The sequence below is a fragment of the Aethina tumida genome, chromosome 5 (assembly GCF_024364675.1).
Source record: "Aethina tumida isolate Nest 87 chromosome 5, icAetTumi1.1, whole genome shotgun sequence".
Lineage (NCBI taxonomy): Eukaryota > Metazoa > Arthropoda > Insecta > Coleoptera > Nitidulidae > Aethina > Aethina tumida.
In genome coordinates this window covers 19,454,709-19,471,038 of record NC_065439.1, presented here as the reverse complement: position 1 = coordinate 19,471,038, position 16,330 = coordinate 19,454,709, and the positions used below count along the sequence as shown (strand labels likewise).

At 29.7% G+C, this 16,330-nt stretch overlaps 1 protein-coding gene across 1 annotated transcript; it reads right to left on the bottom strand.

The window, feature by feature from the left end:
• Nucleotides 1–11: 11 nt before the first annotated feature.
• Nucleotides 12–14,997, bottom strand: LOC109596174 (transcription factor cwo). Its single transcript, XM_020011670.2, has 6 exons — nt 14,597–14,997; nt 2,519–2,581; nt 2,261–2,339; nt 1,976–2,178; nt 1,290–1,763; nt 12–1,232 (listed from the first exon to the last, which is right to left on the bottom strand). Exons 1-6 carry the CDS (start codon nt 14,656–14,658, stop codon nt 842–844), a joined length of 1,272 nt encoding a protein of 423 aa, XP_019867229.1. The 5' UTR covers nt 14,659–14,997; the 3' UTR covers nt 12–841.
• Between the last annotated feature and the right edge of the window lie 1,333 nt (nt 14,998–16,330).

Genomic DNA, 16,330 nt, shown 5'->3' with positions numbered 1-16,330 from the left:
GAAACTAACGCTGAATTGTACAATAATTGTTTTATTATAAAAATTATTACAATGTATGCATTATTATGGTATTAAAGCAGTTGGTTTTTGTACAAAGTAAAACAAATTAAATAAAAGACATTAATACAGTTAAAATACGAATTTTATATAAATGAAATATAGAGAGGAGGTGTAAAAAATAGTATAACAATTCAACATGATGGTACAATTTGAGTATTGCACCTACATCTCTATAATAGGTACTTAGTAACCTTATATAATATATCTATATGTATAAATAAATTTATATCTATATAATTTTAATATTATTCAAAAATTTTACAGCCATCAAGTCCTCAATTTCCAATTCTCACGCCTTAAGACGTAAGAGTTTCTCACCGAAGTATGCGTAAATATTCCTCTTCAAAAAATAAAAAGAAATTCTTCTGTATCACTGTTATCCTTAACATGTAAATAACAAATTGGTTCAGAGTTTCTTTATTAGTTTTTCCTTAAGATGTACACAAAAAATATAAGTATATATAGATTTGCTCAACCACCGAACATCGAAACGAAAAAGAAAAATTAAAAATCTAACCACAATGTACAGACTATATTTTTTATCAGTCTTAAAGTTCCCCTGACCATCACAGCCTGTTAAAGTTCATCTGTTTGACTAACGCAGCGGCTTGAACAGCTTTCTTAAGCGAGTTAATGCTTGTGTAAGAACTTGCAATATCGCACAACAAACTCGGACACGAGTCTGGATGTTATGCGAACGTACCTAAATCATACTGTGTGTATTCCGAGGTAATATGGCACCCAATATGGGCTTGTTCAATCCCCACTAAACCCGTTTAACTTAATGCCATTCCATCTTGTACTTTCCGTCGTAGTTCGGTTGGAAGTTCACGCTAATGGTGACGGGATGCAGCACCACGTTGTGCACGGGCCCCCCCACATCCAGCACGTTGAAGTTCTGCAGGTAGGGCACCAGAGCCTTGTAATCGACCGTCAGTGGCACATAGTAGGATCCTTTGGAGTGCAGGGCGAATATGGGTACGCTGAAGTTGTTCTGGGGCGGGGATTTTATCGTCGGCGAGTATCTCTGTATCACATCTATCCTGTGGGGCTGTTCTATTCGCATGTTGGTGGCGGAGGCGGTGCTGTCTGTGGGCGATCTTCTGTGGACGGTTTCGCCGTCAGAGATTCTCGTGCACACCTCGCTGCTTGGGGGTGAGCTGTGACTCGAACTAAAAGAAAAACAATAACTTGTACTAATGGAACCTACAATTTTTGTACCGTTTTACCTGTGGTTCTCTAAACTGGTAACGGAATTCCTTCTGCTGCTCTCCAGCTTGGGTTTCTTGGTGGGCACCTCTTGTCCACCGTTCAAATCCTGGTTGAACCTGAGTTTGATGTTCGTCTTGTACTTGTACAGGGCGCCATTGGTTTCGTGGTGCTTCTCGTGCTCCGACTCGGAGTTGTTGCACGAATTGGTCACGCACCCGTTGTTGTTGTTCTGTTCGGGCGATTCGGACTCCTGTTTGGGAACTTGGTAGTCCTGGGGCACCGACACGTTCCTGGTCAGTTCTTGGGGATGGTGGACGGGTACGTGAGTAGGGCTGGGTGTCTGTTGGGGAATATGGGGGGCTCTCGAGATTAGCTCGCAGTGTTTGGTGAGGTGGGAGAGTAGTCGCACGCAGATCGCATCCCTGGGGAAGTGTCCCTCGACCTCCACCATGAAACGCATCGTCTCCGACATGCACTCCTGATAGCCCAACCTGAAAACAAAGTTATTCAACATGTTGGCGGAAAAGGAAATGATCAATGGTTGGTTTTTATACGTTTGTGGATTTTCCACAACTTGTTGAAAACGTATTATGATTGCAATTAAGTATTTACGTCACGCCACATTTGCAGTGTGACGCATTGCCATCTAAAATTATATGAGTATTCCCTTTAACGTAAGTCACAAAGTGCATCTATGTGTTACCTGTAATGTTCCGTGGGATTCGACTGTTCCTGCTGTAAATATTTCATATGTTTTATGGCCATTTCTATGATCTCGGTCTTTTCGATTCTGCCTCTGCCTTTTTTCAGGTATTCGGTGGGTATGAGTCTGGATAAGTCCGCCAAGCAATTGTTCATCCGGTCACGTCTCCTTTTCTCGATTATACGATGCGACATCGGATCTTGCTGAATAAATCAAAAACGTTTTGTCGTTATAAAGAACATGCCTGTCGGATATTATCTTAATTCTCTTGATATAAATACTTACTCGTGGCACTTTGTTCTTTTTAAAACCGCCATACTCGCAATCGTCCTCGCTGCAAGGCGCAGTTTGGAAGTTCAGATTCCTGTGAATAAAATTATGTTCAAAATACGTGCCACATCTATCGTATGCATTGTCACGAATAATAAAAAATTGAGCCAAGTGATATTATATTTGTGTTGGACGAATGTAACTTTTTATTTTTGGTAAGGTGTATGTAACATTTTTTTTTAAAAATAATTTGGATATATTTCAATAACTCACCCATCGCAGCAGGCATATAAACTTCTGTCATCCTTTAATCTGTTTGGGTCATCGTTGCCATTACTGAAAATAACAGTGTAAAATTAAATTTAAGCAGTTTAAAAAAGCAATCAATTATTTTGTCATGTGATGTCTAAAAATACGGAAGATAGTTTTAAAATATCGGGCCGTGGATATTTTCGTGGGGGCCCGATTAAAAATACACTTTATAAATTATAAAAACATATAAATCAGCTGGCATTGCACACGTCCTAGTTTCGGGCTGGATTATTTTTATTGTACCATCGAATTGAAGGGATTATTTTTAGCCAGTTTATTGATTTGAGGCTATGTCTCCGCAAACAATGGGTTCTGGTGCGTTACATAAAACGAGTTTTTTATACAATGGCTTTTTCTTACAAGTAAAACGTGTGTAAAAAGACGATTGGGACACGTGACTGTTGTGCATTGTTAGTTGAAATCGGCACCTGGAAGCATTTCACACGTTACCCTGTTTAAATCACGTGATTTTAATTGGTTCAAATTGTGGGTTGTGGTCTTGTAACGTGGTCGATAACGTTATTAATGAATTTGTTTGTTCGATTGTGTGAAAACAAATTATCAGTACTTGAATTGTACTATAAAGTGATCGTGCAACAACAAGTTTTTACGCATTCGCTTGATTATTTTTTTTTTTCGAAAACTGATAATAGGGAAGCTAATTGGTTGATGTTTGAGCTACAGTGGTGGCCAGAGAAATGATCATATTACTATCTTAACTTACTTAGGAAATGCACGCCTCTCATTAAATGGAATCAAAATATTTTTGAGGAATACATATTTGTTAAATAATTTACACATAACTTTAAACAAAATTGTTAATGTTTTGTTCATTATTATGGTTTCCTGTAAACGGTGTGGCACAGATTCAATAAAATATCGGCAATGGTCGTTTGAAATTAAACTTCACGACTCCTTCAACCAAGTCATTATCATGGTTCCATTATTCATTTTTCATGATGTCACTATATAAGAAACCGTCCATTTTACTAATAATTTTTGTTAATGGTCCTACTATACTATGCCAAGGAAAGGGATCCCAAAACCAAAACTTTTCCTCATGGAATTTCTAAATTTCTGTAGTGTATCTGTGATTCAAACTTTCATTGGGATGACGATGAATGTATTTTTTACCTCTGATTTTGTTCTATTGAATATGAGTTCATTAATTCATATTTTATTTACCTAGAGGACAAGAAAGGATGTCGTTTCCTGATTTTCCAAATTTGTCGATCAATAAAAGGAGTATTGTAAATCATTTTTTGGAAACATCATAAATATTTACCGGTATCAGCAATATTTAGACTTATGTTTTATGTTAATTATTAATTTCCTCTTTTCTGGAGAGAAATGTGTCTTTCCTCACTGGAAGTGAATTTATTTAATAAAATACTAAGAATAAAGTCTAATTATTAAGAGTATCGTTAAATACATACTGAAAACCTAAATACATTTGAAGGCCCTATTTTCTTGGTCAACCAAATCAGACTAATATATGCGTTTAAAGTTAATAACTCGGACGTTTATAAAATGTGTAACAGAAAAGCAAAAAAGTATAGAATATTGAAATATACTGTTTTATACAATTAGAATCTAAATATTCAAAAGAATCTAAAGAATCCAATAAATCTAAAAAATCTAAAGGGTCTAAAGAATCTATAAAATATAAAGAATCTAAAAAATCTAACGAATCTAAAAACCCAAAGAATTTAAAGAATCTAAAGAATCTAAAGTATCTAAAGAATCTAAAGAATCTAAAGAATCTAAAGAATCTAAAGAATCTAAAGAATCTAAAGAATCTAAAGAATCTAAAGAATCTAAAGAATCTAAAGAATCTAAAGAATCTAAAGAATCTAAAGACTCTAAAGAATCTAAAGAATTTATAGAATCTAAAGAATCTAAAGAATCTAATCAAATTATAGACAAAATTTGAATTAAATCCTTGTTTGAAAACATACAAAATGTTTGATTTTAAATTTTTTCCCATTTCTCTGGTCACCACTGTACACTTCGCTGAAATTAGACGATTTGTGAAAATTCTGTTAGATTTGGGCCACATAATACAGCAAATAAGTTTTTCTTCGTTATTTACTACATTTCTTTCACTTTTACGATGGTGAGTCGAACGCAATTAAAATTAATTGTTGAACCTTGTAATTATACCATAATTAATGCGTTTCTTTCAGCGACAATAAACAAGCGAAGGTTTCGTGTCGTTCGATACGAAAGAAAGTGACAACATCACGTGAAACATCCACGTGTCTCCTTGCAGTTCGACAATATCCTCGTACCGAATGTGATTCACATTACATGGAAGTAGTTTATCACTCTCGCCTATTTGTCAATATGTTTTTCCACACCGTCATTGTTTATCCGTCTCGTTACGTCCTAAAACCACACAATCCGGGATAATTCCGCACGTGTGCGCTCCACTCTGAATGGATCCAATCAAGGGTGGAACTCAATTTTCAATTAAAACGGGGGGGAAAAAGAAATAAACGTCTTACGCAAAAACTGCGGCAATTTTCGACTTCGACGCAAGGTCGAACCCACACGTTGCATCAACACAAACGAAAAACGTAAACAACCTCTCTAAGGTCTACAAACTTGAAAATTCTACGTTTCAAGTTTTCTCATGGCCCGGTGTTGTGTCGAGTGTAAATTTGTTTGCGACATCGTTCGTGTTATTGAATTTTAGATAATCTTGTAATTTCGGTTCCTGTTCCCTCCGATTATTGCCAATTTGTAGTGTTTTATTTTTATATTTATTTTTTTGATATGGAAGTATATTTATGTAGACTTGACCTATGAGATAATCCTGCAACTGTTACCAAAATTATTTCGCGTTTATTTTTTTAATTTGATAACATTGATGTGGATTCGTGAGTTCGTAATTACAGGGACACGCCTTAATTTGATTTCAAAATCAGTTTGTTTCTTGACTAATAGAATTAAACGTTTGTAATTTCTAGTCTGTGGTTTATTTTAGGTGAGACAAATGAAATAATTGCTTAATAAAAACCTGAGTCAAATCTCAAATAGTGTTAACTTGTTTGTGAGATTATTAAAGTATGTTTTAGTATAGTTTTTAATTATGTTAGATGGATTATAACATTTTAAGTCAAATAAAAAATATATGAGATTAGTGAAATTTGAAATACAAAATAAATTGTTCAGAAAAATAATATAGTTTCAAATGTTCCACCGTAAACTATTGAATCAAATTTCAAAGTTAAACTTTGTGACTATTTAAAAAAAGCCATTTAGCTGGAAATAAAGATAAATATAATAAAAAATAGAGATAAATTCAAAAAGTATATAATAAGTTATGTGTCAAACAGAGTTAACTTATTTATGACTATTAAAAAATATATACTTGAAGATATCTATAACAATTTATATTTTAATGATCAATTTTAGAACAGATAAACAAAAAATCCACAATAAACTAGTTACATTTTAAATAGTAATAGTTTATTTAATATTTTATTATAGAAAATAAGATAAATGCAATAGTCAGAGTTTAAACAAAATCAATTTATTATTGATTAATTAAAAAAATGATTAAAGAAATCAGGACATTTTTTAGTGATTTTATTTATAAAAATAGGAAATTTAAAATTATATAATAAACTACGCGGTGAGATATTAAATAAAGTTAACTTATTTGTAGTTTTATATAATAAATTGATTAAAGAAATCAATCAATCAATTAAACGTTTTTAATTTATATTTTGACAGTGAATTTTTGGAACCACAAAAAATTACATAAAAAATACAGAGTTGGAGTTTAAAAAAAATAAACTTATTATTAATTAATTTCAAAAAATTAATAAAAAAATCAGGACATTTTGTTTGTGATTATATTTATAAAAATAAGAAATTCAAAATTATATAATAAAGTACATGGTGAGAAATTAAACAAAGTTAACTTATTTGTAGTTTTGTATAATAAGTTAATTAAAGAATTCAATAATAATTAAACGGTTTTAATTCATATTTTGACAGTCAATTTTTGGAACCACAAAGAATTACATAAAAAAATACAGAGTTGTAGTTTAAACAAAATAAACTAATTATTAATTAATTTAAAAAAATTAATAAAGAAATCCGGACATTTTGTTTGTGATTATATTTATAAAAATAAGAAATTCAAAATTATATAATAAACTACATGGTGAGAAATTAAACAAAGTTAATTTATTTGTAGTTTTGTATAATAAATTGATTAAAGAATTCAATAATAATTAAACGTTTTTAATTCATATTTTGACAGTCAATTTTTGGAACCACAAAAAATTATATAAAAAATACAGAGTTGGAGTTTAAACAAAATAAACTAATTATTAATTAATTTAAAAAAATTAATAAAGAAATCAGGACATTTTGTTTGTGATTTTATTTAGAAAATTAGGGAATTCAAAATTATACAATAAACTACAGAGCGACAGATTAAACAGTTTTATGTAAAAAATTGATTAAAGAGTCCATTATAATTAAATATTTTTAATTTATATTTTGACAGTCTATTTTATGAGATATAAAATAAAATAGTTGAATTTTAAATAGTTATAGATATTTTATTAAAGAAACTGAGATCAAATCAAAAATTACATAAAAACTACAGAGTCGGAGTTTAAATGAAATCAACGCAATATTGATTAATTTAAGCAAATTTGTTTAAATAAATCAAAACATTTTAATTGTGATTTTTTTGTATTTAAAAAGTAGGCAACTGAAAATTATATAATAAACTCCAGACTCAAAATTTGAACAGAGTTAATTTATTTATAGCTTTATTTAAAAAATTGATTAAATAAAACAATTATAATTAAATGTTTTTAGTTTATATTTTGATAGTCAATTTTAGGACAGATAAATAAAAAGTAGACAGTAAACTAGTTCAATTTTAAATAGTAGTAGTTTATCTAATATTTTATTAAAGAAAATTTTATTCAGAAAAATAAGAAATTTAATTTTATATAATAATCTTTAGAGTCAGGGTTTAAACAGGGTCAATTTAATAGTATTTTATTTTAAAAATTGATTAAAAAGAGCAGTTATAATTAAATATTCTTACTTTATAGTTCGCAGTTAATTTTAGGATATATTAGGATACAGAAAACTAGACGGACAATTTATTTGAGATTTTATTTAAACGAATAGGATAAATTTAAAAATTACGTAATACACTACTGAGTCAAATTTCAGAGTTAATTTATTCATTTATTTATATTTTTCTAGTTTATTTTCGATTGATTATAATAGTTATGAACATATGAAGTGCAATATGTTGGTTTAGATAATTTGAACGATAAAACTTATTTTACCTTATCTAACGAAATAAAAAATACCTTGTGATAAATTCATTCAATTCCTGACGTGAAATCATTTGATTTATATCTGCCCTTCATAAAATTGACAAGTAAACAATTCCTTATTACATTATATGAAATATTAGAAAAAAAATCCGTGACATTTTTATCTATTTATAATGCGTCAATTCATAAATTGGCAATCAAAATATTTCAATTACTAGGCAAAAAACCTCGTGATTAAAACTATCACAGATCATCAAAACAGAGTTTCATAACACAGTTATAATGTGGCGATTCCTGGAGTTCGGTCCAATTCTCGGAATTGATACGAGCCTTATGCTTAAAACTGATATCGATAATTTTATAAATAAACGTGACATTGATAACTTTCAACAAATCGATCCGGGTTGGTTGTTTTGTAAGAAAAAAACGACAATCTTCGCCGATAATCCTCCGCAGTGAATCGGCTCATGCATTGACGCCGATAACGTTGGAAAAAAAAAGCACGCCCGTGTTTGTGCGGCCGCAATGCCCGACTTAATTAAGTAATTAAACGTCGTCACGTGCGTTACGAGTGCAAACCGGGAGGGAATTTGGAAAATTTCGACGCGCAACGCACCACTGTTAAACTTCATTCATACATGTGTGCAACCTAGTTTTTATCCAAAAGGAAAATACCATTGTGCTTGCGCAATCGTACAAAGCCCGCTTTTGTTAATCCGTACGGTCAACTTCACGTTTATAATTGGTACGTTGTGCGCCACGACGCACACAATTAGCGGGAAGTTGCTTTTATTGTTTCACCGCAAGCTTCCAAATTTATCGTGGACGTTTGTGGTGTTTTGTATTGTTGGTTTTTTACTGCTTACGCACGACAACAAATTGTGCACGTAACTTTTTCAGGTGTGACGTTTCGAATTGACGACCGTACTTTCACCGATCGACGAGAAACATCGATGGTTTGTCGATTTTTTTTCTCTCCCCAGTTCGAGAGTTTCAAAATAAATAACAAGGTCGGAAATTATTAATAGAACGGTGAAGAAATACCAGATTTTTAATTTATACCACTGGGGATACATAATGATATTATTATGCAGGAGATTATCCAGTCCCGACTTTAAATAAGTTCTATAAATAATTCGAATCGATGATTTGAAATTAAAATAGTTAAACATGTCGGCTGTAAATTATTTGCAAAAAAACATATAAACATTTAATGTTGTTTTTATCTACGGTTCTTTTAACTAATTAATTATAATTAAATAGTATGGTCTATGACGTAAAAGTTTATAACATGTACTATTTTACTACTAAAAATACTAGACAAACAATACATCTAAATTCACCTAAAATTTTACTCAAAAAGTCTGAACAAACAATATTATTATAATGTATTAAGATATTTCAAGAAGTAATAATGATTTTGAAGTTCTCCAGTAAAAAAAAACAAATTCACCTACAATTTAGTTCAAAATGTCTGAACAAATAATATTTTTGAAAGATATTAAGAAGTAAAAAAAATTACAATAATTTTAAAGTATGGTAAGGTAACTTTTACTTTGCAACCAAATAATGATCAAAATTTAACTTCTCGGGTCAAAAAAAATTAAATTCACCTAAAATTTAGCCCAAAAAGTCTGAAAAAACAATATTATTATAATGTATTAAGATATTTCAAGAAGCAACAATGATTTTGAAGTACGATTAGGCAACTTTTAACCTACAACAAAATAGGTTAATGATAGGAATTTAGGTTCTCCTGTAAAAAAAAACAAATTCACCTAAAATTTAGTTCAAAATGTCTGAACAAATAATATTTTTGAAAGATATTAAGAAGTAAAAAAATTTACAATAATTTTAAAGTATTGTAAGGTAACTTTTATTTTGCTACCAAATAATGATCAAAATTTAACTTCTAGGGTTAAAAAAATTAAATTCACCTAAAATTTTGCCCAAAAAGACTGAAAAAACAATATTATTATAATGTATTAAGATATTTCAAGAAGTAACAATGATTTTAAATTACGATTAGGCAACTTTTAACCTACAATAAAATATGTTAATGATAGGAATTTAAGTTCTCCAGTTAAAAAAGCAAATTCACCTAAAATTTTGCTCAAAATGTATGAACAAATAATATTTTTGTAAGATATTAAGAAGTAAAAAAAGTTACAATAATTTTAAAGTATGGTAAGGTAATTTACTTTGCTACCAAATAATGATCAAAATTTAACTTCTCGGGTCAAAAAAAAAAAAAAAAATAAATTCACCTAAAATTTTGCCCAAAAAGTCTGAACAAACAATATTATTATAATGTATTAAGATATTTCAAGAAGTAACAATGATTTTGAAGTACGATTAGGCAACTTTTAACCTACAACAAAATATGTTAATGATCGGAACTTAAGTTCTCCAGTTAAAAAACCAAATTCACCTAAAATTTTGCTCAAAATGTATGAACTAATAATATTTTAGTAAGATATTAAGAAGTAAAAAAAGTTACAATAATTTTAAAGTATGGTAAGATAACTTTTACTTTGCTACCAAATAATGATCAAAATTTAACTTCTCGGGTCAAAAATAAAAATTAAATTCACCTAAAATTTTGCCCAAAAAGTCTGAACAAACAATATTATTATAATGTATTAAGATATTTCAGGAAGTAACAATGATTTTAACAATGAGGTAACTTTTAATCTACAACAAAGTATGTTAATGATCGGAATTTAAGTTCTCCAATTAAAAATACAAATTCACCTAAAATTTTGTTCAAAACGTCTGAACAAATAATATTTTTATAAAATATTAAGATATTCCAAAAAGTAAAAAAGTTACAATGATTTTAAAGTACGCTAAGTAAGTTTTTAATCTACCACAAAATAATAATCAAAAATTAACTTCTTGGGTCAAAAAACTAAATTCACTACCCTAGATTTTAGGCAAAAAGTCTGAATAGATAATATTTTTATAAAATATTTTAACATTCCAAGAAGTAAACGATTTTAAAGTTTGCTAAGGTAACTCTACCACAAAATAATGATCAAAATTTAACCTCTTCAGTTAAAAAACTAAAGTAACTTGATCAAAAAGTCTGAACAGAAGAATCAAAAACCAAATTTTGCTCAAAAAGACTGATTTATATAGAAGTCACCGAATAAAGTGTAGAATAAAATCTTAAATTCAACCACTCGTAATTCGAAAACGACTAATACAAATGAATAAGACAAGGTTGGATAAATCGTATTTTTTTGTGCTCCATTAATTAAGGGGCACCTTGCACACATATAGATTTTTAGCTGTCATTTACAGGTTTTTAAAAATGTGTTAATTAATTGGAGGAATTTTTTGACCTTTGGAATCGTTTTTAGAATTAAACAGTTTTCGAAAAAAAGAAGGAGAAATTTATTACGACCTTCGGTGGATTTATAGGTTTACAATTTTATGATATCATAAAATTGGTGTCCAATAAATGTTGAAACTATTTAAAATTGTGATGTTAACAATTAGTTTGTTTCAAAAGTGCATTTTAAGGTTATATAATTATGTATTTTATAAAGAGATCAAAAGCCTAAATTTATCATGTGTTTTATTTATTATTTTAAGTTGACTCAGCACAATTTATAGATCACGAAGTTTGATGTTAAAAGTTTTAAACAAAGAAAGTCAACACATAATATTTAAATATTCTACATGTTATTTTATTTACAATATAAAATTATTTATCACTTTATCGTTTATGAGAAAGTGAATGTGATTAGGTCAAATTGCTATAAAAATTATCTGTTTATTAGAATTTACTTAAGTTTCTGCGTAATTTAAAGAATAAATATTTTTTCCACTATTTTGACAATTCATTATTATTGGTGTTGCATGCATAATTCCTAAATAAACAAAATAAAAAGCCATTATACTATTTTCACAGTTTTTTTCCTATAATAAAGAACACATGTAAAAGTTTATTTTTGATGCCTCCGAGAAAGTAATTAGGTCAAATCGCTTCTTTAAAGTCTTTAATTGGATTTATTGTAAACATTTTTTTAATTAATATCATATGTTTCAATTAAAACAAACACACAAGTTTTATAACTAACAATATATATAATATTTTGGATAAACATTTGATGGTTAATAAAAATCATGTTCACATAATTTTTACTTTGTAATCAATTTATGCAAATAATCAGGAGGCACATTCCACAGTTTATTACTGACGGTTTTGTATATTTTGATAGACACACACAACTTTCAAACAGACACGACGAGAAATATTAGTTTGCTAATTTGTATAAGCTTATTTAAGATTCGCTAAGCAATTAAACATGAATATGTTTACTTTGGCCTTATTTTTTATGTTGCACTGCCAAAGTTATACAGACAACGATATTTAAATTTATTCTTCATTCACGTGACGTTAAATTAAAACATATTCAAAAAACAATTACTCTTTTCAAATTACAAAAATTGATTGGTCAGATAATAATTGTCCCAAATTTTCTCAAAAATATTGTCACTTAAATTAAGTTTGGCACATCCAATTATTGGTCTACAATTTATGTATATTTTATGATGCATATATTAGAATGTTGGGAACAAATGTTCTGTTTTAATTGTTGTATAATTTATGGATTGTACAGTCATACTTTTTTTGAAAATATTGCTATTTAATATTACTTTAATATCTATTTTTGTCAGAAAATTTATGCTTTTTGTATGACGTTTGGAATTATTTATATACTTGATATATTATAAATTAATTGGTGCATACAATTACAGTTTTTGAGGAAATGTTGGATAATTTATGTATATGGATAATTTTGTGCGATTATTGCTCTATAATTTTATTTTATCAATTTATGGATTTTGTGTGATGTTTTGAATTTTGAAAATAGTTTTATGATTAATTATGTGATATTTCATGAATTAATGCATACAATTACAGTTTTTGGGGATATATTTACTGTTAGTTAATTTAATATTATTATGACATCCACTTATTTTATAAGAAGTTTGTGTGCAATTTTTAAAATAATTATATGTTAATATATGACTTACAGTAGTGGCAAATATAAATATTATATATTTTTATGAAATTATTACCGTATAATATTTTATATTATTTATTTTTATTATAAATTTGAATAACGTTTTTAATTTTTTATAAATTATATTATATTTTATGAATTAATGCAAACAATTGTAATTACAGTGTCGGACAAAATTAGAGAGACTTTCTTAAATATTAAAAAAAAAGTTTAAAAACCAAATTATAAAGTTCATTAATATAATTTTTGTAGTTTATAAGTTAGGAAGATCGAAAAAAAATCCTGTCTTTTTTTTTTAAAAAAAATCGAGAAGTAAGGCTATTTTTTTTTTAATTTTTATGAGCCGCTTTAATTTTTTTTGCTGGTTTTATTTTTTTCATGTCATCGTTAACGTGACGTGTTTTGTCAATAAATAACATAATTTATATATATCGTTTGTATCTAAACAAATAGAAAATTGTTCTAGATTTTGTAACGATACTGTACTGTATCCTATTAAATTTAAAAATTATTTTGTATATTATCTTTTTTGTAACTTAATGAACGTTTTTCTTTTAAATAATTATTTGATAACACGTGTATGAATTACTTATTAAACATACATAGTTGTCCTCCAATTACTTGTACACAAATTATGTATTTTGTACATTGCATGTGTTTGAATTAGTGAACAAATTATCTAATAATAATAATATTAATAATAATTCTTTGATAAGTTGTAAATTGTAGTTTGATTACTATTTGATTTATTTATTTATTATAGAATCTATATAATATACATATTGCTTTTGAATTTAATCATTATTTTGTATATTACCTTTATTAGAACTTGTTGAACATTTTTTTAAAATAATTATTTGATAACACGTGTATAAATTACTTATAGTCGTAGTTGTCCTCCAATTACTTGTACACAAATTACGTATTTTGTATATTGCATGTATTTAAATTAGTGAACAACTTTCCTTTAATAATTATTTGATAAATTGTAAACTACAGTTTTATTAATAGTCTTCAAATAATGCGTTAAATCAGATGTTTACTTATACAAACTAGAGCTGTGTGTCGATGTAATTTATGATACATATTTTGGTAGATTACTTGTTGTTTTTAAGTGCGTAATACACAATAATAATACGTGCTGGCAACCGCATTAAAAACCCAAAATTTTTCAATTCTCTTCAACAGCTGGTAATAAAATTTAAAGCATCCACGATCGCCTCGTCGTGGTGCCACTTAAAAATACAAGACGCAGAAAAAAAAATGCACCCACTCGTCCAGCATAAATTCGCAACGAAAACATTTGCGAACGTGTCCGCCGACCAGCGGGACATATTAAGGAACCTCGTCCGAGTGTCGTGGGCTATTGACTCGCGCTGAAACCTCACGCAAACCCGTCCCGTCCGCGTTTTACTTTCCCTCCGGTCCGGTCGAAAACAGTTTTTCCATGAGTCACTCGTCTCGTCTCTTTGCGCACCGGATTGCACCACCGTACTTACAATATCAATTTCGCAAACGGGGGTTTCACCTGTCCGGCCAAAGTGCACTCGAAACACTTATTGTGCTCAATCGAAAACAGGTTATGTCACCGCGTCCGGCGTCGCACGCGGGGCCACCACAGACCCCCGGGGGAACTTGTCGAATTCGTCGGTCGTGACGTCGCACGACCCGAAACTCACCTCTCGTACTTGACGCGCTGGTTGTTGGCGAGATCGTCCCAGGAATAGTGTGTCATATCCATATCGGATGCGGGCACCGATTTCACCAACGAAACTGTCCTCCTCGAATCGCACCGCTGGACTTCCTTCGACGCAACGCAATCAACGACGGCGGCTGAGGCACAAGGGCATGTCACGAACGGGGGGCCAACACTGTTCAATCGGCGGACGCACTGCGGTTGTTTGGCACCGATCGGCGGATTGTTTACGGACCACAGTCGTGACAGGTGTCTACGCGCAATCGGCGTGTCGCTTTGCAGGACTGGCGGTTCACTGATACGGACGCGGCGAAGGCGAACACGCTAGCGGACACGTGAGTCGCGGTCTATCCACGACGTGACCGACGCCGTTCGCCTTGTCTGAAGGCGGTACGTGACCCCGCACACATACCACGAGACGCACCGTGGGCTAGAACGGGGCCCGGCCTAAACGTCGGTCCCATTGGTGCGGTTGGCGCGTTTGGTGGGGCCGATTTTAGAATTTCGCTAAGTTTTATCTGATAAGGGCCGTTTTTGGTCGAATTTCGTCGTGTAACCTCCATGAATTCTTTAATCTCATCAACTATCCAAATATATGTTTGTTAGTTGATTACAGACATATGTACAATTAGGTAAATCCCCTGAATTGCTCAACTTTTATATTAGTAAAACTGAATTTTAAAATAAAATAAGTATAAATTCAGTCTTTTCCAATATATAAAATACATAAATATTACTATTCTTCATAAAAATAATAATTTAAGGTATATTTTATAGGTTATGTAATTAAAACAACAATTATTTATACAAAAATTATTACCAATTATAATTATATATCTATAAATAAAATAGTAAAACCTATATATAAATTTAAAGTATGTTATGTTTTAAAATCACCAAGATTTGTATACTCAGGTTTTATAAGAAATGATTCTTTAAGCTACTTATTTTTCTATACAGTAAGAAAAGCGTTTGACACGTCTGAATTTAGAGAGAGACATCATGCATGAAAGAGACAGTAGAAGTCTGACCCATAGTGGGAGACATACTGTCTCTATTGTACATGATGTCTCTTTCAGGATTCAGGTGGATCAATCTCTTTTCGTACCTAGTACTATTTAATTTTTATAAATAAAATAGTAACAACTACTTACATTTAAGGTTTTTTAGATGTTTTATATTTAAAGTCACCAATATTCATACAGTCAAGTTTTACATGGAATAATAAAACATTATTTAGTAAACTTTTTGTTTTTCTAAATATAGTATTAAAATATATCTAGAAATAATATAGTAGACATTTTTCTAAAGTTTCTATGTTTAAAGCCACAAATATTTTTACAGTCAAAATTCACAGGAAGTAATAATAAATTATTTTCACTAGGTTTCTTGTTTTTCTATATACAACTTAGTACTATAAGTAAAATAGTAAAATTGTAGGTATTTTTAATATTATATTTAAAGTCAAGTCAAGTTTTACATGGAATGATAAATAATTATACAGTAAAATTACAATACTTATACATTCAACCTAGAAATAATATAGTAAATTCTATTCAAATTTGAGGTATATTTTGGTGGTGTTTAAAACTACAAGATATGTAAAGTAACAAGTATTTATACATTCAAGTTCTATAAGTAATTATACATATTTTCTATGTTTATTGTTTTCTATAATACCATATATACAATACATTATATAGTTTTTATAATTAAA